This window comes from Xiphias gladius, chromosome 1 (genome assembly GCF_016859285.1).
Source record: "Xiphias gladius isolate SHS-SW01 ecotype Sanya breed wild chromosome 1, ASM1685928v1, whole genome shotgun sequence".
Taxonomy (NCBI): Eukaryota; Metazoa; Chordata; class Actinopteri; order Istiophoriformes; family Xiphiidae; genus Xiphias; species Xiphias gladius.
Genome location: NC_053400.1, coordinates 35223535 through 35250045, shown reverse-complemented (window position 1 = coordinate 35250045; position 26511 = coordinate 35223535). Strand labels below are relative to the sequence as shown.

Here is a 26511-nt window from a genome sequence, read left to right as displayed (position 1 = left end):
CCACACTCAGCCTCCTCAAATGCTGATGATGGTCTTAAGATGCTTCAGGTGGCAGACTTTTATACCACCCAAAAAACGTCTGCCAGATTATCAGGTCGTGTGCTGTTCAGTTTCGCACAGAAGATTGGCCTCCCTCTCCCACCTGGCCTCCCTTTGCACCAGCATGAGGACCCTGACCTACACCCCCCTCCATGACAGGAAGGCTATCAACGGGGAGTAGGGATCCGTGAGTTTGTAATGCAGTGTCTGTCAAATGACAGTAATGCAAAGGTTCATTTTTTTAACAATGTATGTTAACCCTCTGGGGTTGGCAATCCCGCCAGCGGTATAAAACAGGTATTTTGTTATAGAACAATCAAGAAAAAACATCCTCCGAAACCTTCAACAGTCTACTTAAAAATATATGGTTAGAAAGTGAATTTATTTTGTGGGACTTTGTGAGTGGAATTAAAAGAACAACATGGACATGTTGGTCTCTGAGTCAGAAAGCAGCTGTTGATGGCCCTCCCAATTGAAATAGAGCTATTCCTACGATAACGGCTTGGTAATTTTTAGGTGATTACAAGGCAAAAAAATGTGAAAATGCCCATCCACTTTTCGAGGAAGATGAAACACAGACGCTTCTCTACTGCTGAAGAATTTGAGCAGGTTCTGGACGAGAGCGATAGTGACGGAAACTTCTTCTCAGCTGAAAGCGGTGGAGTGGCGAGGATGACTGTTGCCATTTTGAGCTTCGACTCAATCCCACTGAGGATGTTTGTGATGACGATGGGAATTATTTTACCTCTCTCGGCTCCGCACGGGCACGGCATCCAGATCACTTTTTTGCTAAGGCTAAAACTTCTGTCATAAACGGGCAATTCTAGGACCAGACCCTAATGACTCATTTCACAGGACAAAAATTAATACAATCATATTTTTTTATATATGTATTTCACTGCGTTATTCCAGTGATTTAATATGACTGCACTCTCTATCCATCAAAACAATGACGTTCCAGACTGATGTGTGCCTACCCACTGCCGCGGGAGGGGCGCCATTAATGGTGTGTTGACACTTGCTTTGAAAACAATAGTGTCGCTCCAAAATTCACCATGCGCCATAGTAGTCAAACCACGTACACCTACTGTCTGTTTATAAGGTTCAGACTTCAAGAGTCTGGGCCAGAAATGTTTATAATGTGCTTTTCATACAATATCTCAGCACCTGTGAAAATAGCTTTTGGTAAAGTGTACGTATACAGCTGATTTAATCAACAATAGATGAATGGCATTCTTCCTGCTCTCAGATTATTGGTTCTGAGTTTGTGCTGGATATAAGTGTATGTAGCACTTTGGGACCAATGTTTTTTAAGGTGAAATATTTAATAATATCGAGACATGTCAGACTACCTCAAAAGTGGCTGACAGTCCTCAGACTGCAGAGGGTTGATGTTGAAATTTCACACATATCGACTCTAATTTGTTTCAGTTCGTCTTCCATGACATTATTTGCATTGATGGTGTCTCTTTGTGTCTTTAAGACAGCGTCAGTCAGGACGTGGCCACCTCCAGAGGTGCACTGGTGCTGGGGATGGCTACAGCCCCCTCAAAGGGACTCTCCTTGCCAGCTACCGCTCCCATCGACCATGGAGGAACTAAAGGACACAACGACACATTATCCCACTGTGTGTCCTCGCATGTCTCTAGGTTTAATTGTTTACACAGCCATGCAACAAAAAGATCTAACAGTGCTTTACAAGGTTCATCTGTGGTCTCAGCCATGTCAGTGTCGCCCTGCTTCTCCAAAACTATGACACACACACTCGTTTCCCCAAGTAAAGAGGCCATTTGGGTTTCCAGCGACGAGAGCTCGGGTGTGCCCTCGCGTGGGATCACATTCTTTAGATCTGACCACTTTTTTATTTCAGGCACTGTCCTGTATGAGGAACCCACTGCAATAACCACAGCAGCAACAGCAACACTTGCTGCGCTTGATTTTGTTTGTGACCCCACCGCTTTGGCCACCAAACAACCGCACCCACACGCACCTCGGTTTCTGTGTCAGCATAATTCCTTTTCTTGGTCTTCCTATCGGTTGTTGCCACGATTCGCCACAAGGAGCCACTGATCAGCAGGCTCATGGGCTGCTTTGCATTGACCATTTATGGATGAACGCGGGCGTGTAGAGGGCGGGATATGAGGCTGATCCACCTGTGCACATTTACAGGTAGACAGGGGAACATTGCCTGCAGGGGTCCATGCACACAACTTTGTAAATCAGATTATTTTCTTGCGTACGCCATTTTTGGCTTTTGTGCATATGTACACTTTTAGTATGGCTCCTATGCACTGTTTTATAAATGAGGCCCAGATATTTCCTCCCTCACTGCAAAGTCTCACATCACACTGTCAGTTTCATACTGGACCCTGATTGGCTCCAGAATAGTTTGATGTCATAAATCCCGTAAGTACATCCAGGGACCTGTACCACAAAGTGAGATCAGTGGATTGTCCAGCTCTTAGGTTTATCTCAGGTTTTCTAGTATCCTGAAGATGGCTCACTTTTAACCAGGGTAGATCACCGTGGTAACCAAGTAAAAAACCACGGTAACCTATGCTGCCGGGTTAACCAGTGAGAGCTCCAGCAGGCAGCGGAAAGGACGAAGGGAAAAGGTGGATGGCAGGGCTGAGGAGGGCGAGGAATGAAGGCAGAGGAGCTGGCAGGTGAAGCGGGGAATCAGCAGAACCGGGAGCTCGTGGAGGTGAGCTGGTTGGTGAGCGTGGCAGCTGGAGACGAAGCAGGGGGTTGAAGAAGATGGAGGCAGGTGGAAATGAGCAGGTGCAGGCAGACAGTTGAGCCGACAAACAGGTAAGCAGGGAGTGATCCTGAGGCACAGGGGAACGAACATTAGTACTGAGCAAACACATGAGGAGAAAAACTTGGAATCCACTATTCTTGGAGCAGAAACAGTCACATTAATTAGAACCTTTTCATGTGTTTCACATATTCATTATAGCCATCAGACAAAAAACACAAAATACTCACTCTATACTAAAGACATAGTATTTAAATCCTCAGCCTCACTTTAATATTTGGAAATTTTTTTCTAGTGTTTCTAAAGCTTTTTACTCTGTTTTAGTTTTGCTAATCATGATCATATTCTTTACATTTCACTGTTTCATCTCATGTTAATCACTTCATTCATGGTTCTGACAATGTCACGTCTCATTAACAACTCTTTCACAAAAATGCACTGATAACCAACTTAAAGGTGCAGGTCATCCACGATGCCCAGTGTTAGTCCCAGTGAAGCCACGAAATCCCAGAGGGCCAGTCTAAGATGAGCCCCAGGTGTTAAAGTGAATTCTGCAACATGACAGTGAAGGTGAGGACATCACAGTCAACAAGAAGAAAAGACTGGTTACACTTACTCTAACTTGAACTTTGTGTTGTGTGACACTGCAGATGTGCCTCCCTTCCTCAAGCTGTTTATGGCTCAAGAGGGCTTCTTGGATGGCCACAGAGCTAGATTGTGGTGGACCAACCCCCCAGCCGTCAGTCCAGTCTGGATTGATCCTGGGACCAGGTGGTGATGGCTGAGGTGATCACAGAGGTGGGTTCCAGCCCTGACAGAAGGGTCAGAGAGGCAGAATGACAGGAGGACACACGGCAGATGCTGAAGACAACACCTCATCATAGCAACAGGGGCTTTTATAATCTGCTATACAACTGTGGTGTAAAACCCTGTCTCTGATGACTCTTCTCCATCAACCCAGCAGCAGCTAAAACACAGAGTTTAGTTCACATCATTCAGCTTTGATGTAAAGCGGGAACAACACAAAACACGAGCTATACGATTCATCAGACAGAATCAGACATTTACAGGGTAACGTTCTTTAGTTTTCTGCAGGCGATGCAGCTATAGATGTGGATGTCTCACCACAATCCCTGGTGGTGTTGATGCCCTGCTTTGTCTTCAGTAACCCTCCAGAACACACTGTATTTCCTGAAACGCCTCACAAAAGGCTGTGACAGATCAGTTCATCAGGTGGAGAACCCTTGAATCTCCTCTCTCAAGTGCTGACGTTGTCAGGAAGCAGCCTGTCTCTGGCTGTTCACATTATACGAAAGGTTTTCAGGGAAAGACTATGTTTTGCAGGACTTTTGGCTCAGAGCCTGCTTTCTTTGTGTAGAACAGTGAAGTCAGTGGGGGTTTGGAGCCACTGCGGGAAAAAACGTGGAGCGGAACTAAAGCTGAATGAATCTGATTCATTTGGGAACAATAAACAAATGAGAGCTCGGAAGATGGAAGAGTTATCAAGATTCAGTTTTAGTTCAAATAAGGTAGAAGACAAACTCAGTTGTGACAGGAAATTCTCTTTGATCAAACACGTCAGTCAAGTCTAAGGCTGAAACTCTTGTCACGACTGATTCATTTGCAGATTGTATTTAAATGTCAGAAATCAGCGAATAATGTCCCGAGAATTGACATTTATTAAATGTCTGAACAATTTCAAACCCAAAGATGTTTCTATCATAGAAGGAACCCGAGCATTTTGGCCTTTGGCTTTAAAAAATGACGAAATAGTGTCCAACTTTCTCTTGATCGACCCCGTGACCACTGAAGAAGAGCATTTTGGCCTCAGATTAACTGTAAATGCAGCAGGAGAGCTTTATGTCGTTGTGTCTGAAAATCATGAAACTTTCTGTTGAAGGGGGTTTTCATCTTCCAAAAGGGACCAGTGGTTTAATCAAACAATGAGACCAGGAGACTATTTTAGAAAAGAGACTTGATCCCTAAAGAGTAGCTTCTCTCAGACACATCTTACAAAATCAGGTTCTTAGTTCAAGAACAACAGGAGGTGAGTTCTATTCATTCCACCTTCAGAAGTTGCTTATCAGGCCGTTATTGGCTTAATGCTGAAAACGTGATCCGATATGATTCATCTTCACCTCATCCCTGAACACAGCAGACATTTCTGCTGCTGTCAGGACATCAGATATGAAAGATAAAGAATATGAACTTCTTGTAGATTAAAACGAATGTCAATTTAGTTTTTTCCAGGACTTAACAAAGACTGGAAACCTGCATCATCTGGTGTTTTTTCTGTATTTTTCTTCTTGTCATTAAATCCCATGTGCAAACTCAGGTGAACACTGACTGTCTCCTACTAACAAGTACTTTTTGTGTATCAAAACCTGATATGTCTTATTCCTCTGACCCATAGACCTCCATTGTTTCCAGAAACTATTCAAAACACATCACCGAGCCCAACCTCGTCACCTATAAAATTCCATTCATAAATTTACTAAACCGTTTTTCCCAATTATGTTCTGTGACAATGTTTTTTTTTTTTTAATGAATGAATGAATGAATGAAGCTACATTTATAAACAGCAGCAGAGTCTCCAGGAGGTGGTTGAGGTGGACGGAGGACGCACAAAGATCAGGACTGCGACCTCAGAGACCGGGTTCACGTCCAGAGTCCCGTCTGTGGTTCAGGCAACAACAGCTCTTTGGTTCAGGTACAGGAAAGATGTTGGTTCTGGTTCAATGTAAATAAACAAATTGTGTCAGAAAGTCACTGTGAACTGTTCCTGGATTAAACCAGACCAGGATCTTTCCTGAACCTGAACCGGGTGCTGTGAGAGTCTAAACAGAACCATAAACCAGTTTTAATGATGTTGGAGTCACTACAAGTTGGAAACAAACAGGTTGACTGTGAACATTTTACTGAGAAGTTCAGTATCAACGTATTTGTGACTTGTCACATGTAAGTACGTAAGTTAACAACATTTCCTCTTTATGTTAATAGAAAACCTGTTTGCTGTCGCAATTACATTTCCCACAAATGTCGCATGATGAGTGTCAATGTTGCTCTGGGTGACATGTTCCTTCATCAGCATAAACAAACACACTGTAGTTTATTTTGACTCAGTCCCACACACACACCGTCCTGCTGCCCCAGATACTCACTACAGCACCAAATGTGGATTAATCCGGCGCTGAAAATAGTCCCCAGTAAAGTCACTGTTTCCTCCTGTTTGATAAAAACTACAGACAGTTGCAGTTTGATTCTGCACAAAAAATCCATCCCCAACTAAACTTTATAAACAGAAATTATTTAAACTTGCAGGATCAGAGCTAAATATAAGATTTTGTCATACGACAAGTGGTCCCGGTTTTCTGTTTGGCCCTGGTTTGTGCGCCCTTGGTTGCGTCATGTGCTTGAAACCCAATATACCTTCTCGCAAGTCTAGTTGTAAAATGAAACTATATATATGTATATGTGTATTTAAAGATTTACGTCTTCAGTAGGAACCAATGGCCTCAGATCTGAGAGCCACAGACAGAGCAGGGAAGGTGTTGAGTGACTAACAACTGTTCGTTTGAGTCTAAACATGGGATTTGATGATAATAAGAAAAATATAGAACACCAGATTTGTCTTTTCAAGCTGCTCTAAGCTGCACTGAGATGGTTGTGTGGGTTTAAGCAGTGTCTCGACTGCTGCAGGATCATATTGTCCTTCCCCTTTTCCAAACAATAGCCTAAAAATCGCTCAGGTAAGCCTCAGTTTAGGAAACAGAGTCATAACCTGGAAAAACTTTCATAGCATAAACATCCTGCTGGGTATTTGTCTTCAGAGAAACAGATGTTTGCTCTGTGACTTGAATGTAAAGGTGAGAGGAACAAGCTGCCGCTTCACCAAGGTGACCTGACAGCCTTGTATCTGCGTGCCATCTTCTATCTGTCGGTCAAGTTTCCGAGGTGCGTGTCTTTTCTTTAATCTGCAGGTTGTGGGACATCCAGGTGAGACCGGGGGTCACGCAGTGATTGGTAAAGCTGATCTGGGACACATGAGGAACGGCTCCTCTGGCTGTGCGGGATGTGATGCGTGTCAAAACGCTGCCTGGATTAAGGGAAAGGGGTTAAAGCTGCAGTGTGACTGTGCAGCTCAGCAGGCGTGTTCACAGTAGCAGGTAATCATGTCAGACAGGAGATGATACTCGCTGTGTTCCGCTGACCTGATCCTGATTGCTGCTCACGTCAGAGTCACTGAGGAGAAGCTGCTGCTGAGCGCAAAATCCTAACAAAAAAAATGACGATCAGCAGGGACAGGATTTTACAGATACTGGGGTCATTAGTCCTTTTTCCCTCAGTCACCAAAATTTAAGTCTCTAATTTTCTAAAATTCTTCTTTTACTTTGTCTAAGTTTTATTTCCCAACATAAAGGACAATGAATACTTTATTGATTTATTTACTTGTCGGCCTAAATGTAGTCCCATTTAAAAACACTGAAGTCTAATTTTTGTGTTTATTTTCATAAACCTCTCTGACTTTTCTCCATCAGTGTTTCACATCAGATTCAGAAAACTTTATTAGAAGTTGGACTTTATTTGTTGCAGCATCTATGTGTCTCTACTGTTAACGGTTTTATAGGATTTAAATGTAATTGTGTGTCTACACAGGAGGCGTCTTAGCCCTGTTAATAGATGCATGAGATGCGGTGAGACCTTTCTTCTCTGAACCTGTGTTCTTGTGAAACGCCCTCCGTCACATCTGGACAAGTTCAGTCCAAATGACCTGAAGAGTCCTTGGACCTGGGGTAGCCAAGTATCCCACAGTGCATTTCAGGGCAACCAGTAGCTACGGTTCAGATTTTGAGTCAGACTCAAAGCTGTTATAATTAGCGTCCTCCAGCTGTTTTTATGTCACTTTATTGAGTTTTGATGTTTTTTTTTTTTATTTAAGCGAGTCAGTAACAGTTTAAATTTCCAATATTCTCCTCAGTTTATTAAAATAATGTCTGTTTGGAAATTTGCTCCAGCCTTTTTCAGGGATGTGAGTTTGAAGGTAAAGTGAGTTTGGTCTGTCTCTATTAAATTTGGTTTTATTTTTTAAGACACATTACAGATTGGATAAAAGACCTTTTGAATTTTGTCATCTGAAAAAGTCTGTTGGTTGAGCTCTGAGTTGTGATTATTTTCTCACAGTACAGTCAGGTACAGGTGAGTTGAAGCCTAGCTGGTGTTGTCAGTAAAAATGCTGCTGTCTCTTATAAACTGCCTGCACTGCGTCCTCCCATCTTCCAGAGTTTGGACCTCGTGATTCCCAAACTGGCGTACCATCATGCAGTATAAACCTGCATGAAGGATACATTATCCAGGAGAGTCCTGAGTTTCTGTATTCATTCAAAGAAACACCCTGTGCTATTGGCCTTAATATTCTCTTTTTTTGGTTTCATTTTTTTAGTCCTCCTGTGAAAGCATAGGCCGGCACTGCTGAGAAACACAGACCCGGCTCTGCAGCGTCACGTATACTGGAAAAATCCAAGAAATATTCCCACAATATGTTAATGATTCAAATCAAGTACATAAATTCACAACCTGGAAGCAGAGAGTGGAATTGAGCTTTGAGAAAAAAAACTCTGATCTAACAAAGCTGATTCATGTGTTCATGTGTAGGTGTTTTGTATTTAAATAAAGATTTTGTCATCTCCCTCCTGACCTGCTACCACTGACTCCTACATTTACTCATTTGGCAGACGCTTTTATCCAAAGCGCCTTACAAGTGAGGGACATCACTGAAGCTTCAGTACAGTAGGAGACCTTGAAGTAAGTGCTAAGTACTAGATCTGTTCAATGAGACAAAGCGCAAAGGGATCAGGTAAAGAAGTGCACTGAAAGTTCACAGTAAGTGCTAGTAAAGCATGTTAGGGTGTTAAAGGTGTTAGGAGAGGAAGTGCTCTCAGAGGAGATGAGTCTCCCAGAGTTTATTGGAGATTGAGAGGGACGCCTCTGCTCTGATAACATTTGGTAGCTTGTTCCACCATTGGGGAACCTCAAACGAGAACAGTCTGGACTGCGACTGCCTTGTCTGAAGGGATGGCAACGCCAGACGATGTTCCTTGGAGGAACGCAGAGGCTGAGAAGGAGCATAAGCCTGTACGACTGAGTTCAGGTAGATAGGTGCAGACCCAGAAGTCACTCTGTAGTCGAGCATTAGTGACTTGACTAGCCATGGGTAGCCAGTGGAGGTCAATGAACAGTGCCCTTTTAGGCTGATTGAAAACCAGACGCGCCACCACATTCTGGACCTTCTGTAAGGGTTTCACTGTGCATGAAGGGAGGCCCGCTAGAAGGAAATTGCAGCAGTCGAAGCGAGAGACAACATGGCCTGTACAAAGAGTTGGGTGGTGCACTGAGTCAGGTAAGGCCTGATTTTTCTTATGTTGTACAGAGCAAAGTGGCGTGACCGGGAGACAGATGCAACGTGGTCAGGGAACGATAGCTGGTCATCAAACATGACACCCAGGTTTCTGGTGACCTTGGTTGGGGTGAGAGATGCAGATGCGGTTTTGATGTTGATATTGTGATAGAGAGAATGATTGGCCGTGATAACCAAAAGTTCAGTCTTAGAGAGGTTTAGTTGAAGGTCGTGTTCCTTCACCCAAATGGATATGTCTGAGAGACAGTCTGAGGTCTGCTCCGAGAATGTGGAATGACAGGAATAGTTGTGTGTCATCTGCGTAGCAGTGATATGAGAAGCCATGTGAGGGGATAATTGGACCAAAGGAGGTGTTGTTAGCACCGAGACTTGGGGAACCCCTGTGGGGAGGGGATGAGGTAAGGACGTACATCCTTGCCATGACACATTGAAGGAATACCAGGTGAGACAGGACTCAAAAAAAGAAAAAGCTTTACTTGAGATACCCATATCAGAGAGTACAGATAGCAGGATTTGGTGGTTCACCGTTGCAAAGGCTGTTGACAGGTCCAGCAAGATAATGACCAATTACTAATTAATCAGTAATAATGTTTGTGTATTACTCATGTTATGAGAACATAAATATGTTACATAGTAAGAACTTTCTTCTATTATGGGGACAAACAAACAGCATCTCTGTGGTATAAATAATTAAACTTTACATGGAAGACTTGGTTTGGGGTGGAGGTCAGGGAGAGGGTGAACAATTTCCCCTCAAAGTCTGGAGTTTTCCAGACCTTTCAGCCACATGACAAAGTCATCATTAGTGAGTAAAACTTGATGAAATCGAAATCAATCATTAAATCAGTAAGTCAGTGATTGAAATAAAAAGCTACTGAGCTGATATGTCAACAGAATCATCTCTATAACAACTGCACTAACTCCATCCACTGATGAAGACAGTGTTATACAGTTGAAAGCTCTGTTAAAACCTTGAGTTGGGGTTGTTTTGTCAAAAAATAAATAAATAAAAACTTCACTTTGTTTACTTTACTTCACAACGTGCTTACCTTTAATTTCACATGGTAATTTTTATTAAATTCAGAATAAAACACTTCAATTGACGCGAGTCTGCTTGTCTCGAAAAGATCATGTTTTGCAGATACAAGGTTAAGATACGAAGTTTATTCTTGATGCAAATAATAGTTTGACAAAACGACGACTCTGGGTTGACTTACTAGCTTTTACTTGAGCTCTCAATCATATCACAGTCCTTGGAGTTGATCAAATCAATCGTAACAGCCACTGAGTTCATGTCACCAGATCCATCTCCATGACAACTGAGCAAACTCCATCCACTCGTCCTTTTTTCAGTCAGCGAGGTGTGGGTTCTTAAACACACCACGTTAAAAAGCTTGTATCTCCACTTTTGGTGGTGTTCATGCTTTCAGACCCGCTGACGGATTCCAAGTTCCTGATGTCTCACATACATAAAACCTTTAACAACACAGACAAATATCATCCAGATGATATAAGGCTGCTTTGTTTGGGAGATACGAGGTGTTTGCGTTTGCTTCCCTGAAATAATGATCAGGAAAAACCTTATAAAGACTTTCGTGATTAAGTCCAAGATTAAGCATCCAACTTCATTCTTAACCTCTGAAACAGTAGTTTAACAACCACCACTCAAGGTCCACTTCCCAGTTTTTCAAAACTCCATGAAATCAGTGGTTTAGACAGTGGTCAATGGTCTAGAAATGGGTGTGCTTAACTTTCCTGTTAGCAGTCAGCCCCACGGGAGAGACAGTCACACAGTCTGCTCATCAAACTTAAAAAGATACTCCAGTAATCCATACCCACGATTATTCAAGAGGCAAACTGCGTGTGTGTGTGTGTGTGTGTGTGTGTGTGTGTGTGTGTGTGTGGGCTGCAGCTTAGATGCAGGGCTGCAGCCCGTAGTCCCTCCTCCCCCAGCAGCTCTCCTCTATATATATGCACTGAGTGAGACGGAGGGAAAGGCAGGGACGAGCTCTGCGCCGGCTGCACGGACCACACTGTGTCTGTGACAGAGTGTGTGTACAGCAGAGAGGGAGAGCAGTAGAGAGACAAACACAGTGACTGAGTAACTGACTGGGGGGAAACACAGACACTGACCTCGGAGTAGAATCATCGCCTTTTTCTCGTGTTTAAATTTGAAGCAGGAGTAAAGAAGGGACAGAAGGACAGACAACAGGCAGCACACAGGCAGGCAGGTAAATTAGGTGAACCAGCACAGTCTTCTTTGATGATGGATGACTACACTCTTCCCTTCTGGATTTACCTGGGCGTTCTGACAGTTTTTGTCGGTGGAGCCATGAAGAAGATTTTGGCGTCCCACCTGAGCACTGCCTCCACCCTGGTGGCCTGGCTGGGAGCCACTGTGCTGTTGGAGCGGCTGTGGGTGTTCTGCCTGCCAGCCATGCTGCTTCTGGCACTGCTCGGCCTCGCGTGCTGCCTCTACTCTGCCGCCAGGACCGGCTCGCCGCCTGCCACCCTGCCCGCCCAAGGCAAGGCCGTCTTGATCACAGGTAAGAGGAGGCTCCTCGCGTTCACTCAGGTGTGCGTGTGTGGCTGGGAGACTGCAAAATTAGCTGTAGTACCTTCATTCCAAGATGTAGAGTTATTTTTTACATCTTGCTGCAGGGAAGTAAAACTGTGCATTTTAGTTGTTGTTGGGTGCAAATCTTGTATCTTCGAACAAACACATTTTTGGGAAATGCAGCCTTATTTCAGCTGGATTTTAATGTATTTGTTAGATCTGGATTCATGAGTTTAGGAGGTCTGGAAAAGTGTTTTTTATTCGTGCAGGATCATGAAATCCTTTAGCTGATATGAAAGCATGAAAACCACCCAAAATAGAGATACAAGGAAAAGGATCAAAACTGCTAATTTCCTGAAAACTAATCATCACATTTTGACAAAACACCTTTTTGAGAGCTCTCAACAATATCACACAATCTTCATCGGCGGAATTTTCTTTGTAAGAAAAGAGTCAATTTGCTTATTTTACATAAGTGAAATCCTCAGCCCTTCACAGTAATTAAAACCTCTCTTCTTTTTGTCAAAACTTCAACTTCAAACTCACAAAACTTTGCTTTAAATTCCAGAAGAAATCCCAAAGTTTCCAAAGATCCCAAATCCTTGTGGAAATGTGTCTATCAACACAATCGAGCTACAGCTGAGGAATTTAGCTGCAGCCGTAAAAGTGAATATTCAGTCAGCTGGAGGAAGCAGACAGAGACTGTGTGTGTGAGGAGTGACATTTTAGCTTTGAGGAGAGGCTCTGGGGTTAAACAAGGCTTTAAGAGGTTAAAAGGAGAAGTTTCGTAATCTTTTGTGTGTGTAAATGATCAGAGTCCAGGGCACACTGAACTGAACCCACTTTTAAAAACCATTGTATTGCTGTACAGATCAGGGACGTGATCTGATCCCACAGGGACTCTGACTGAGGAGAAAGAGCAAGGTGTGTGTGTGAGTGTGTTTGGTCTCCGTTTGTGTGTCATGAGGAATAAACTTAATGAACAATACACGCCGCGGAGGGGGGGAGTTCCCCTTCACAATAAAAGTCAAAAAGTTGAGGGAAACATCAGCAGCGTGTCTTTGCTGTGTTCACAAGTTACTGACAGGTGTGTTTGTCCCACTTTCTGAGTGCCATGGAAATGAGCCTGATAAGAGGACTGATTAGTTTATGGATCTCTGTGTGTGTGCGTGTGTTGAGTTTTGAATGTTTTGCAGTCTGTCGGTGTTTGGGTAGGCCTCCATCTCCATGCAGACTTAATCACATTTTTGTTGCCTGACAGCCAGCTGGCTCTGTGCTCTTTGTGTCATAGTTAATGAGATAATCAGATCTGCAGATTAATGTGACTACTTAATAACGCCACGCTCTGCCTTTCTGTAACTATACTCTCATGTAATCTGCACAGAAAGAGACTTATAGTGGAAACTTTCCCAAGAAAAATAAGGTAGCAGACAGCCGTCACCATGGACACGGACCGATGCTTTGCTCACTTGGCTGTTGAGTTAAATTACCTGCTGGTAAAGGTGATTTTTTTCAACAAACAGTCCGGAATCCAAATATATTCAGTTTACTGTGATGTTTGACAAAGTAAAGCATCAAATCTACACCGTTGAGAAGCTGGAACCAACAAATGTTTGAAAATTGTTGCAGCTCTAGATGTCTGCCTTTTTTATTTTAAGCCAAACTGAACTGAAATGTGTAACAATAAGTTTCATGTTCTCCCTGCAGCCAGTACTTCTGTTTAGGTCGTCGTGGAGTTTGATGGTGCGGAGCCGCTGTTTATGGTTTAATTGCTGGTTTTGGACGACCATATACTGTCGCAAACGGTTCTGCAAAAACTGAATCAGTTCATCATTTGCAGTTCAATGCTGACAAAAGTAATTATCTTTTACTGCCGTCTCAGCTTTTACATGTTACCAAACTAACTGCCAAAGGTTAAAATGGAAGCATTATAACTTTAAACTGTGTTACGTACTCACTCAGTACTGTGGGATGAAGTGGATTTTACTATAAGACATGTTACGTGTTTGTCACCCTGGGCTTAACATAGCTATGCAAACCCCAATTTGCTCACTACTGAGACCATGCGGTGTTACAAACCCGTACACCCAAACTGTTGCTTGTATGTGAAAGAATACAGAATAGAGCGACCAGGGGCCTCAGGGCTGATCACACTCATTCATATAGCAGATTAAGAAAGAAGACTCCGGACTTGCTAAGGCTCAGTCACACCAGGAAGAGGCACAACGGTATTTCCACTGAATAAACAAACGTCTCGCTATGTCACGTAGTTCAAGTACTCGCCAAAAGCTCTGTCAGAAATAGACAGTAGGCAACTTTTTGTTTCAGTTTTTTGTCTGATTTTTATGTTAAAGTTATTGCCTCTCAGCTGAGTGCCATCCACATTTCTGATTTTAAGATTTGACTTTAAGTCTGGTTTCAGAGCTCTACATTGTACTGCAATGGCCTTAATTAATTAATTAATTAATTAAGGTGACAAATGACTCACTCCTTGCTGCAGATAAAGGTGAAGGCTCCATTCTCGTTCTGCTAGACCTGAGTGTGGCCTTTGACACAGTAGACCACTCCATCCTTTTACAGCATCTTTAAACTTTGGTGGGTCTAAAGGGGTCTGCTTTTAAATTTGATGCTCATATCTGTCTAATACAACCTTTTCTGTTGTTGTTGGAAATTCCCAATCTTCAGGTTCCCATTTCCTTCATGGTGTTCCTCATGGGTCAATTTTGGGTCTGTTATTGTACTCCATTTACTGTATATGCTGCCCTTAGGTCAGGTCACTAGTGAACAGAATGTACAGTATCATTGTTATGCTGACAACACCCAGTTATATGTCCTGTTACAGTCCACTAGTCATAGCAGCCTAACCCAAATTACCGACTGCCTTTCTGACTTAAATTGCTGGGCTTCTCAAAACCTCCTCAAACTCATTGATGAAAAAACAGAAATTGTCTTGTTCGCCACACCCTATTCTTTCAGTCGGACAGTCTGCAGTCTGGGAGCCCTATCAAATAATATTAAGCCAGCTGCAAGAAATTTGGCTGTATTATTTGATTCTGGCCTTCATTCGACTAAGTAACACAGGCTATTCAGTCCTGTTTCTTTCAACCTAAGTTAATTTGAAAAATTAGGTCCTTCTTATCTTTTGAGGATTTATACAGGGTCGTCCATGCCTTTATTTTTTTCCGTCTAGATTTTTCTAATGCCCTCTACACAGGTATTACTCAGGCTTCCCTCCCTTGCTTTCAATTGGTGCAAAGTGCTGTTGCTAGAATTATCACTAGTTCAAAAAAAACAGATCATATAACATCTGTTGCGTCCTCCCTGCAATGGCTTCCTGTTCAATTTTGCATGGATTTTTTTTTTTTACTTTATTGTTGATTTTCAAGGCACAACCAGGCCCCTAAGTATATTGCAAAGCACCTTGTAAAAGAAAAGTGCTATATAAATAAAGTTTATTATTATTACGATGATGTCACAACTAAATTTCACCATTTTAAATCCCATTTTAAACAAGCTTTAGATCTGAGAGACTCATTGTTTGGCTCACCAAGTTTTAATCAGCAGCTCGCATGGCAGCAAATAATTATATGATGGTGCAGCCAATACTCAAAACAGCTACATTCTACAAAAGACAGCAGGCTACAAACAGGGGACCTACTCTGACTCACTGTAGTGTTGCCAGTTTTGGAGGACATGGTACTGCTGGACAGTAAACAAATAGTAGGCTTGTGTTGGATCATGTGGGGTGATTAAATAGTGACATACTTGTATACACACACTAAACATTGCTACCGAATTAAAGGAAACTGTCACCAATGTGCCAACACTGTTCACTGAATAGTAGTGTTCTTAGTACAGTCTCATGCTAGCTAACGTGAAGTGCACATTCAATGAAAATAGATCAGTTTGTTGAGAGATGGGAAGAAACGAGGCAAAAACTCAAAACAAAGACACTTCAGAGGGAACAAGCAGCAGACTGCGAGGGGGCAGGTTAAAAAAAAGAAAAGATGAACAAAGGAACCTTCAAGAAAAATAGACAGATGATCAACAGATCCAACCCTTTGTGTTTAATATGCAACCAAACCTGCTCCTTTGTCAAACAAAGTAACTTAGAGCAACATTGCCAAAGCATCCCAAACCTGCATGGTTGTCAGTGTTTCACAGGAGAAGTGTCTCTCCTATTGACTGTAAAAAAAAAATAAAAAATACGTATTTATATATATATATATATATATATATATATATATATATATATATATATATATATAGAAGTAGAATTAACTTAATTATGTATCAACACAGCTAAATGGAAGCTACAGTATAATATAACCGAAAGATAATGAAACTTAGATTGTTTCAGCTCCACTCAGTACCATGTCCCGTCAGCACCAAACCTCCTGTGGCCTTAAAGAGGCACAAGACCCAAAACTCAAAAACTCAAAAAAGTGGGCGTAACTGGTACATATAAAGGGAACGAAAGATTTAAACTTGAGCACTAGTCGCTAAAACCTGTTCTGTCTATATTCTACAACAAATAAGTGTAATTGCTGGACTTAATAGTAAAATATTAACCAAGTAAAATAACAAATCTTTGGTCAGCATTCAACAACTACAGCTGCTACGAGTCTTAGCTACAAATTAGTTTGTATTTGCTGGTGTGTTTTCTTGTTTTGTGTGTTTTCTCTGTCAGACCTCCTCTTGCAGCGGCGCTCTTGTGTCAAACAGCTAGTGTGCAAACATTTTCAGACTTTTGAACAAAGGCGTGGTCCACATCTCCCCCCATAACCGCCCACACAGAAAGGAGTGCTCCTTTCATCTCAAGGAAAGAAATCTAGGTTACACAAATATCAGCCACCGAACTGCTCATTCACATAGTAAGCCCGGAGAAAAGGCACATGGGCAAGGCGTGAGCCTTTTCAGGGCCCGAGCAGAATTTCAGCTCAAACTATGACTGTGTGCAGCCACATATATAAAAAACTTAAATTTACTTCTATAAAACAAAGCTGCTGATTACATGGGTCATGTTGGAAAAATAGATTGTTATCCATGGAAGATAGATAAAGGACTGGACCTGGTGTCAGAGTGTCTAGTTTTATATCAAACTTTAAATCCTATTAACTGTCTCTGTGCCCTGACAGGCCTCTCTAGGTATCACACAGTTATATATAAATGCCAGTTCACAACATGATGCATCATGTTGTGAACTGCTGCCATCTGACCTGACTGGCTATAACAAACAGACGAAAACGTTCACATCACAGCTGTTGCAACGAGTGTGACACATCCTACCCTGTCTCGTAAAAAATTACGTTTCTATACAACTAAACAGCAACAGCAAATATGCTTTGTAGGAAACTTAATATTTTCTATCAACGTAAAGAGGAAATGTTAATTTACATATTTGAAGAGTCACAAATATGTTAATGCTGAACGATTTAGTAAAATGTTCACAGAAAATGTGTTTGTTTTCCACTTGTATAAACATAAGTTCTAAGAGACAGTTGAACACCTCCTGTTGACAACCAGACCATTTAAAAAGTAGAACAGATTTCAGCCACGTTCATTACTTTGTTCCAGATTGAAATATCTCGATAACTACTGGATGGATTGTGGTGAAATGTGTTTCAAGGCAACTAACGATTATTTTAATTATCAGCCAATGGTTTAATCAATCTGTTCATCCATCCATCCATTAGCTATACTCCTTGTTCCTTTAGGGTCACGGGGTGCTGGAGCCAGACTCAACTGACGTTCACACTTACGAGCAATTTAGAGTGGCCAATTAACCTGCATGTGTTTGGACTGTGGGAGGAGGCCAGAGGGTGCCCATGCAGGCCTGTCCTCGCAGAAAAAAGCCCCAGCCGGCCGGCAGGTGACAACCACTGCACCACCGTGCTGAGATCTGTTCTGCTGAACTGTGTGTGATTTATTGTATGATAGCATTGACACAGGGGTTCGCATTTTTGCGTGTTCAGTTGACCTTAAAACTAACCTAAATTGGAATCCCTGGAAGTGTATCAGTTGAACACTGTCACTCTATTTCTCATTACTGCCAAATTCCAAACAGTAGTTCTTTTTCCAGAAAACTTCTTGGGAAATTATTAGGATATTATGGATCCATGAAGTAAAGCATTGCCCACGTTTCTTCAGCAGCTGTGTCAGCAAAAACTAAATTCAGCTCCCGTGTTATAAATACTGTTGGAGTAAATAAACCCAGCAGAGACCAGAAGAAGAAAAGAAGAAAGAAGATAGGCTCATGCTCCCTTTCGGCCTCTGCGTTCCTCCAAGGAACGTCATCTGGCATTGCTATCCCTGCACACAAGGCAATCTCAGTCCAGACTGTTCTTGTTTGTGGTTCCCCGATGGTGGAACGAGCTACATATGTTTTCAAAGCAGGGGTGTCCGTCTCTGTCTTCAAAAATCTCTTGAAGAGTTATCTCTTTTGATAGCACCTCCTGTCCTAACACCTCTAACACAATAACTAGAACTTACTGTGCACTTTCAGTGCACTTCTTCACCTGATCTCCTTGCACTTTGTCTCACTGAAGAGATTTAGTACTTAGTTCTTACTCCAAGGTCTCCTACTATACTGAAGCTTCAGTGTTGTCCCTCACTTCTAAGTCGTTTTGGATAAAAGCGTCTGCCAAATGAGTAACGTAAATGTAAAGTTGACTAAGTTTCTGGTCGTCAATGCATCCTACCATGGTAATCCCAACTCAGATCAACATATACTGAAAACTAAGCTGTCTATTGGCCAAGCCAGAGAGCTCCAGGAGTTCTTCTGATGTCATGGCAACATGGTTCAAAATCGCTGAGACTCCCACATGACCATGTCCGAACGTCACCTCTCTTCATGTGGCCCTCAGGAAGCTTTACTGGCTGCAACATCTTTGCTTGTATGCAAACACAAAAAGCCACAAACACCACAGACAGGGGAGTTATGCAACCGCTCCTCCTCTGAGACGTCTTCTTATGAATTCATGTGTCATTTCAAGGGGAAACAACAAACCTTTACTTCAGGTCTGATTTCAGCATGGAAGCCATTCCACCCTCATGGCCCAGTGAACGTTGGCTGTGATGCAATAAAACAGATGATATATATAAGAGGAGATTTAAAACTGGTCCAGGGCCTAGATCTCGATCAACAGCGCATTCTTAATTGGCTCTACTGAAAGCTGGTAACAGTCAGTGTGGTGTCGCTCTGGAAATAGGAGCAGAGTGTGGAAAAAAGGCCCCAGTAAACCTCTTAGAAAGCTAATTGAAGTGTTCTACAAAGAGGCACATTCTTTGAAGGATGAGTGTTGAAGTCACAGGGCTCGCTGACTGGGCAGCACTGCAGGCTGCCTGCAAGGCCGGCACGTTGAGGAAACCTCCCAAAGCCTTCAGACTCTTAGTCGGCAAAGGGAGTGAAATGTGGTCCAGGCCTTCACTAACATATGAATCCTTCACATACAGTAATGCGACTAATGGTGTCAGATCCTTTTGTTTTTAATGTCAGACGAGTTTATAATCGTGAAAACAACAACAAACATGAAAGGAAGATTCTGTAGCATGCTAAATGAGCAGTGGCGCGCAAGCTCACGCAAGCAAACAAACCAGCAGCTACAGTGTGTTTAGCTGGTGAGTTGACCTATAAGTACTAGTACATCCCTAGGTAGTTAGCCAGGACTCAGAAACAAGTCTTTAAAACAGTCTCCGTGGATTTAAAGTTTGTTTGGAAAGTTTTAGGGGGGGAACAGGTTTACAAACTTCTGAATGGGGAGGTCAGAGTAGCGCCACGGATTCAGAGAATGGGGGTACACTTATAAAAACAGTTGTGTAATAGTGAAATAAATGGATTCAAAATAAACATCTATAAAAAATGATCTTATGATATAATATCAATGGATCGCTACTGTTTGTAACAAATATCCTCCTGGACAGATAACCAGACAGTGAGCTTCAGGACACAGAGTTGTAAAAGGCCCCCTACCCCCCTACACAGGAGCAAGACCCACAGACTGAAAGAGACAACAGAGAGGTGGTTTGACTTTCCAACAGGAAAAAGGCCCCGCCCCTGTTTTGGGGTCCTGTGCTGCTCTATTTTATCTTGTCTTTTGTTGAAGTCATGTTTTACAGATTTCTACAATGAAGTGGCGAAGAATGACCACAAAATCCAGAGTGGGACAACACCTCCTGCTCTGTTTTTGCTCACATCATCCATACCTTTCTGGTCCGACAGTTCACACAGTCAGACATAGACTGTCAGCAAATCATCGTATTCATCAAATCCCCATCTCCATCAATAAAATACCGAACAAACTGTAAATAGACCACATCACAAAATTTCAGAGCAATCCCCCAGCTAACGTCCTGTTCCGGGAGGTGCCATAAATCACTGCCGTACAGGAGAACCTGTCATACAAACCGTGAACTCCTCGGCCCTTGGCCTTGTCTGACCCCTCACCATGGTGTGTGTATTGTCATATTTTCTATTAGATATCTGATTTGAGGGCCCTTTGCTGGAATGCGATTCCCCCAGTTTAGCTGTGTGGTCATTCAAGTGAATTGAATAAGACCCAGTTTGAAAAATACCGGAATTGACAACCCCCAACAGCTTCTGTTTCCTCAATGGGACGGATACGTCAGTCAGAGCTGACTGGTATTTGTTAATAAACCAAACGATTGGACGAATTAAAACTTTGACCAGATGATGGCGCTGGACGAAAGTTCAGAAGATCATCAAAGTTATTACAGTTCATCCTGAGGGGAACATGAATATCTGAACCACATCACAATCCATCCAGCAGATGTTGAAAGATTTCAGTCTGGACCAAGTTGGTGAACATGGCTGAGAAGAGTTTTGGAAATGATTCAGGAGGTACAGTCAGGCAAAGGAGGGCAGCTGTATTTCAGTGGTTTTCCCATACATGTCTCGTGTTGTTTCCTGGATATCAGTCAGTTGAAGGAGATGATCTCTGGCCAGTTTCCAGGACTGATTCTCAGGGAAACACAGATCTCTGCTCCAAAGTTTTCAGTTACACAGCTGCAGTAAAACTTGTCCAACAGAAATGAGAGCAAGAATTCTACAGCTTCGGCCGCGTTTAGACTTCAAATCTTAAAACTGTTCTGTTAATATCTGTCAGTATCAGTATCTGCTGACAAATTTTCAGTCAATTTTTTCTTTGACTCTTCCCTCCTTCGATTGTGGGTTTGTTTTCTGTCCTTTTTTCTTTTTTTGTCTTTTTATTCTTTCCTGTCTTTCCTTCTTGCTCCAACTTTTTCCTTCCTTCCACATCTTATTCCTGCCTACTTTCATATTTCTTTCTTTCCCGTATACATTTTTTTCCGTCTCTTCTTTTTACTTTTCTGTCTGTCCTTTTGTTTTTTGTCATTCCTTAACTACAACTTTTAAACTTACCTTCCTTTCATTTTCTCTTCCTTTTACATTTGTGTCTTTTTACTTTTTCTTTCTTTCTTTCCTTTTTTGTTCCTTCTCCCTCTTTTTTTCTTGCTTCCTTTCCTTCTACCTTTTGTTCTGTCTTTTTATTTTATTAACCCCTCCCTTCTTTTTTCCCTTTCCTTCCTTTTTTTCTGTCATTCCTTGTCCCTCTACATTTTTCACTTAATTTCTATCTTTTCTTCCTTTCTTCTTATTAGTTTTGCAACCCTAACACTTTATTTACCCTTTTCTCTCTTCCTTCATTTCTCCCCTTTCTCTGCACTCTTATTCTAGCCATCAGAGTTCTTCCCTCCGTCTCTACCTTCCTCCTCTCCCTATTCCTCTGCTCTCAGTCACTTGGCATCAGCAGAAAGTTCATCAGGTTTCAGTTTTATATAAAAACAGAACCAATCAGTGCAGATGAGTTCACTTGGTTTCTCTGTCACTATCCTCTGTCCCCTGATTACAACGATAAGCACCGTCACCTCACAATCCCAGTGTGTTTCCTAACACATTTCTACAGAATGTTTGCTGAAGGTTTCTTGATTCTCATCATTAGCTTCTAAAACCTCATTATTTAAAGGTTTGATTGTTCGTTCAGTTCCTCCTCCTGTCACATGGCCTCTGCTCACAGTTGGACGACAGTTTGTTGCTGCAGCGTTTCCAAGTGATGAAGCAACGATGGCCTTCACTCTGTGGTTATGTTGTGTTCTCAGAGAAAATAATACTTCTTTTATGCAATAGAACAAAACCAGCAGCATTTTTGAAAATGTTGCTCAATATTTGGGCAGAAACATCACAGAATCCCAGAATCCACCAGGAGTACCCAACCATGGGGTGTGACTTCAAGGTTTACTGATCTGAAATCAGCTGTAATAGTTCAGTCAGTGAAACTGTTGTCGCTCCACTGTCTTTTCTCTTCTTTTCTTTTCTTTTTTTTCATCTACTGGGTCTTACATTTTGTGAAATAGAACCCCTAACCTCATAAAGGATCCCTGGAATCTCATCCAGGAGACCAAGAACCTCAATAAAAAAGAAACTTGAATGTCTTCAAGGACCCTTAGAAACAAGAAGGAACCTCACCAAAGATGCCTAGATTTTTTTCAGTGACTCCTATAACCTCATTAAGGACCCCTGAAACCACCATAGAACCTCATAAATTAACAAGAACCCCTACAGGGACCTTTAGAACACCTAGAAAGATCATTAGAACCTCATCACTGACCCCTATAACATCAAGGATCTCTTCACAGATCACCAGAACATTGACAAGGACCCACAGAACCTCTTGGAGGAGCGTTAGAACTTCTTCGAGGATCCTTATACCCTCCTCAAGAACCCATTGAACCTTGTCAAAGACCCCTACTCATAAAGCCCCCTTAGAACCTATTCAAAGACCTCTAAAACCTACTCAAGGGACACATAGAACATCTTTAAGGACCCTTAAACCCTACACAAGGATTGTTCAGACCTCTTCAAGGACGTGTAGAGCCTTTAAACATCTTAAAACATCTTTACAACCACATCAAGGATACCTAGATCCCCTTCAAGGATAGATAGAACCTCATCTAAGACTCCTAGAAGCTTCTCAAGGACACACTGAAACAACCTCAAGGAACCCTTGAATCTCTTGAACACTTTGTGACCCACACATCCACCTTCTGGTTAAATTCCTCAATGTTGATAAAACAATGATAAAGTTCTCTTCTGACAGCAGTGATTAAGAAGAAATGTGATGCTATGATGACTTCCAGGGGTATCTCTGCTGGATAAAAAGACATTCTGACCTTTCAGACACAGCAGCAGACATGTTTCTCTCCTCCCACCATACTGAATCTTTTTTAGTAAAATGTTGACTGGCGTCTCCCATATTCGGGTAATATATAGTCAGTATCAAATGAACACTGGACCGGCCAACCAATGGTGTAACGTCAGCACTCAGTCATGCAGCATTTGACTGACCAATGGTGTAACTATATCACTCAGTCAGTCATTTAGTCAGTCAGGGACATTCGCCTTTACAGGGCTGGCCATGCTGTGGCTGCGGTCCAACCAAAAACAAACCTAACTTCGTGCAGCAGTGTACAGCGGCTTCAGAGAGTTATCAGACTCCTTCGCTTTACTGTGTTGTAGATTTAATTTTAAATGGACAAAATTTCAATTTTTGCCCATCAGTCTACACTCAATAGTCCGTATTGACAAAGTGAAAACATGTTTTTGGAACATTTTGTAAACATTCAAAATCAAAAACAGCTTTTCCTCTCACCTGCACAATGTAGCAGGTTTTCTTCAAGGACTTGATGCTTCTTGTTTAACATTAAATGCTTTTATTGTGAAGCACTCAGTTACTTTTGTTTTGAAAAGTGCTAAAGAAATCAATCTTTTTCTTACTTATGTACTATTAATGTTTCCAATCAGTCAGTAAAATTAAATTCCATGTCATGACGGGGCACAGAGTAAGCCCTCCTGTTTATAAAGCCAACCTGTGAATAATCTGATCTCTCTCTGTGAGGGTGGAATTGCTGTGTGCAGATTCTGAGGCCTCCACCCAGAGACAGATGTGTGTTTTTGACCTCGTACATCTCTCAGCACTCATTTATCTCTGGACAGATCAACGTTTATTTCTTCATCTGAGGGGCCTTTTGGTGCCTCAGCCACGTTATGTAACGCCGTTCTTCCTAAGAGCTAGATCCGTCTTCTGCAGTGATAACGTGGTTTCAGCTGCAACCCAAAACTGTCATCTTTATGGAGATGAATCTTCTGCTTTAACGATCCATTTACACTGTGGATGTTCCTGTCAGCTTGTGTTTCAGAGAGAAACCCTGGTTGTCCTTATAGGGGCCCGACAGCTGTGTACAGCCGGGTGGTGTTAGTGTTCATCAGTCAGAGTTAGCAGGATCGACTCCATCTCTGTCAGTCTTTCTTAAACTGGAGTCCATACCTCCAGTGCGAAAAATGGGGACTTGCTGTGAGAGGTCAGCGATGGACAGGATGAAGAATGTGGGACAGTGTGTGGTCTGCAAGGCTCCTTTTAAAAACTCTGGAGGTACCTTTTTATTCTGCTGAAGGATTTTAAGACCTGCTCCACTGGTTTGTGTCAGTTTTGTTTGAGTGTGAGAGCAAATAGACCCCCCCACACACACACACACACACACACACACCTTCAATCACCCCCACCCACCCCCACCCCTATGTTATCGGCTGTCAAACTGTTCACAACAATGAAATAGAGCTCAGAAATATATCTGCCAGGCTGGCATGTGAAAGCAGTGTATTTGTGTGTGTGTGTGTGTGTGTGTGTGTGTGTGTGTGTGTGTGTGTGTGTGTGTGTGTGTGTGTGTGTGTGTGTGTGTGTGTGTGTGTGTTTGTGGTTCTGTAATGTGGAGCAGAGCAGTGGTATTTATTTCTGGAGCCAGTGTTCACTCTATCTTTCTTCTCGGGACGTGACTCTGGAAACCCTCCAAGGACAAGGAGTGAGGCAGCATGCCAACGCCTCCACGCTCTCGCCAGCATAGCTCTTTCAGACACCCGCCGCACAAAAAGAAAAAACGGAACAGCGAGTACCACGGAGGATCAGGTTGTAGGTGCGGGGACTTCTGGGAAACTGGGGGAGCTGCAGGGTACGTGACAGATCCCCATGGCGGCTGTTTCTGAGGGACTCTGCGTCCTTCTGGGAAAACATATGTGGATGTGTGAACACAAACGGTTCTACTGTTTGTTTCTCTGCATGTTTTCAGAGTTTGCTGAAACCTTTCAAACATAACCAAAAAAAAGTTCAAAAATAAAAAATCAGCTCATACAACTTTCACAATCAAACCTTCAGACCTTCACTGTCCACAACAATATTCATGATTCACTAGCAAAAATACACCAATCAGCCACAATATTGAAACCCAGTTAATGGTTTTAATGTTTTGGCTGATTGATGTATATACTGTATATACATATATATGTACACTATGGGTCAAAAGTTTTGGGACACCTCTATTTTTCAAGCTGTTATTTAAATTTACATAATTCAGTGTCTCAGTGTTTCTGAAATTAAATCTGGGGTTTTTTTTTAAAAAAGGAATCATGAATCTTCCTGTTGAACTAAATTGAATCTAAATTTCTGACTCATCCAGCAGCTGAACTCACTCCTGACGTTTCTTTCTACAATGGAAATCAAACATTGTTCAGACAGCTCATCCCAACACTGTTGCAGAAGTTCCCATCAATGTGTTGCACCTGCAGGTTGCTTTGCTTTCACCTTCTGTCCAGAATCCCAAACCAGCTCCATGGGCATTAGGTCTGGAGACTGTACAGGTCTCCCATCAGGTGAAGCTACCATCTCGTTCCATTCTCTCTAATGTTTTGGGTCATTATCTTTCTGTAGGAAGAACCTCCAACCAACCAGTGTGTCTTGTTCTGTTACTTGTCTTTTCCTCACCACTCTGATACCAATATACAGTCCTACGTACTGCAGTACAGCGTTGTCCTATAATGCATCAGAGGGTGAAGTAACACACTTTGTTCCAACACTGTCTTTGTACAGACTGAGGGTTTGTCAGTCATAAACTAAAGTTGGGGAACCTTTAAGAACTGTTTGCAATAACTTTAAGGCTCCAGAAACTGACATCACATCTGCCCAGTGCAGACTTTGAGAAGGTCGCTGAATTCACCAAGAAAGCACAAGTATCTCAACACGTCAGGAGGAACGAAAGACAGACATGGAAATTCCAAATCTTGCAGTCACAAGCTAACAACACTACGAAAACAGAAGAGCTTACCTGGTGGCAAAAGAATGATAATTCCACACAGGATGAAACATATGACAGATGGGGTAAGAGACTGTAGGACATGAAACTGACCCAAAGAAAAACAGAAAAACGTCCTGGCCAAAGCATTAAACTTTGCCATAACACCACAACATTTACCAATAGTTGACCCCATCACAGCAACAGAATCAGCCATAAGGAAAACAATCTAACAGAAATGGAGGCAGAACAGCTCAGGTAGATAGCATGAGCAGCCCTTTCCAATGCAAAGACACCACCTTCCAACCTCACCATCCAGGAAAGGAAGGCTGTGACGTGACTGTGAACAAGGTTGCAGGATTGGAACTGGACCCAGATGACACCATGGTGTCCTATAACATAACTTCATTGTTTACATCCATCCCAACTAAGGAGGCAGTGGAAACCATAAGGCAATGACTGCTACATGACAGCACCCTCAATAATAGAATCCACCCTCTCAGCCCAGACCAGATATGCAAACTGCAGGACCTCTGTCTGAACACCACCTATTTCCAGTATAACAGGGGGTTTCACAGACAAATC

General features: G+C 42.3%; 1 protein-coding gene across 3 annotated transcripts in view; it reads left to right on the top strand.

The window, feature by feature from the left end:
* The first annotated feature begins 3515 nt into the window (after window positions 1-3515).
* The window catches only part of hsd11b2 (hydroxysteroid (11-beta) dehydrogenase 2), a 40122-nt gene continuing 17126 nt past the window's right edge, over window positions 3516-26511 (top strand). For 2 of the 3 annotated variants that reach the window (XM_040133627.1, XM_040133619.1), the window contains exon 1: window positions 11220-11758. In XM_040133627.1, coding sequence (XP_039989561.1) covers window positions 11476-11758 — 283 coding nt within the window. In that variant the 5' untranslated portion in view covers window positions 11220-11475. Of the gene's footprint in view, window positions 3596-6777; window positions 6794-11219; window positions 11759-26511 lie in introns of those variants that run through there. The other variant, XM_040133635.1, reaches the window with a different exon arrangement.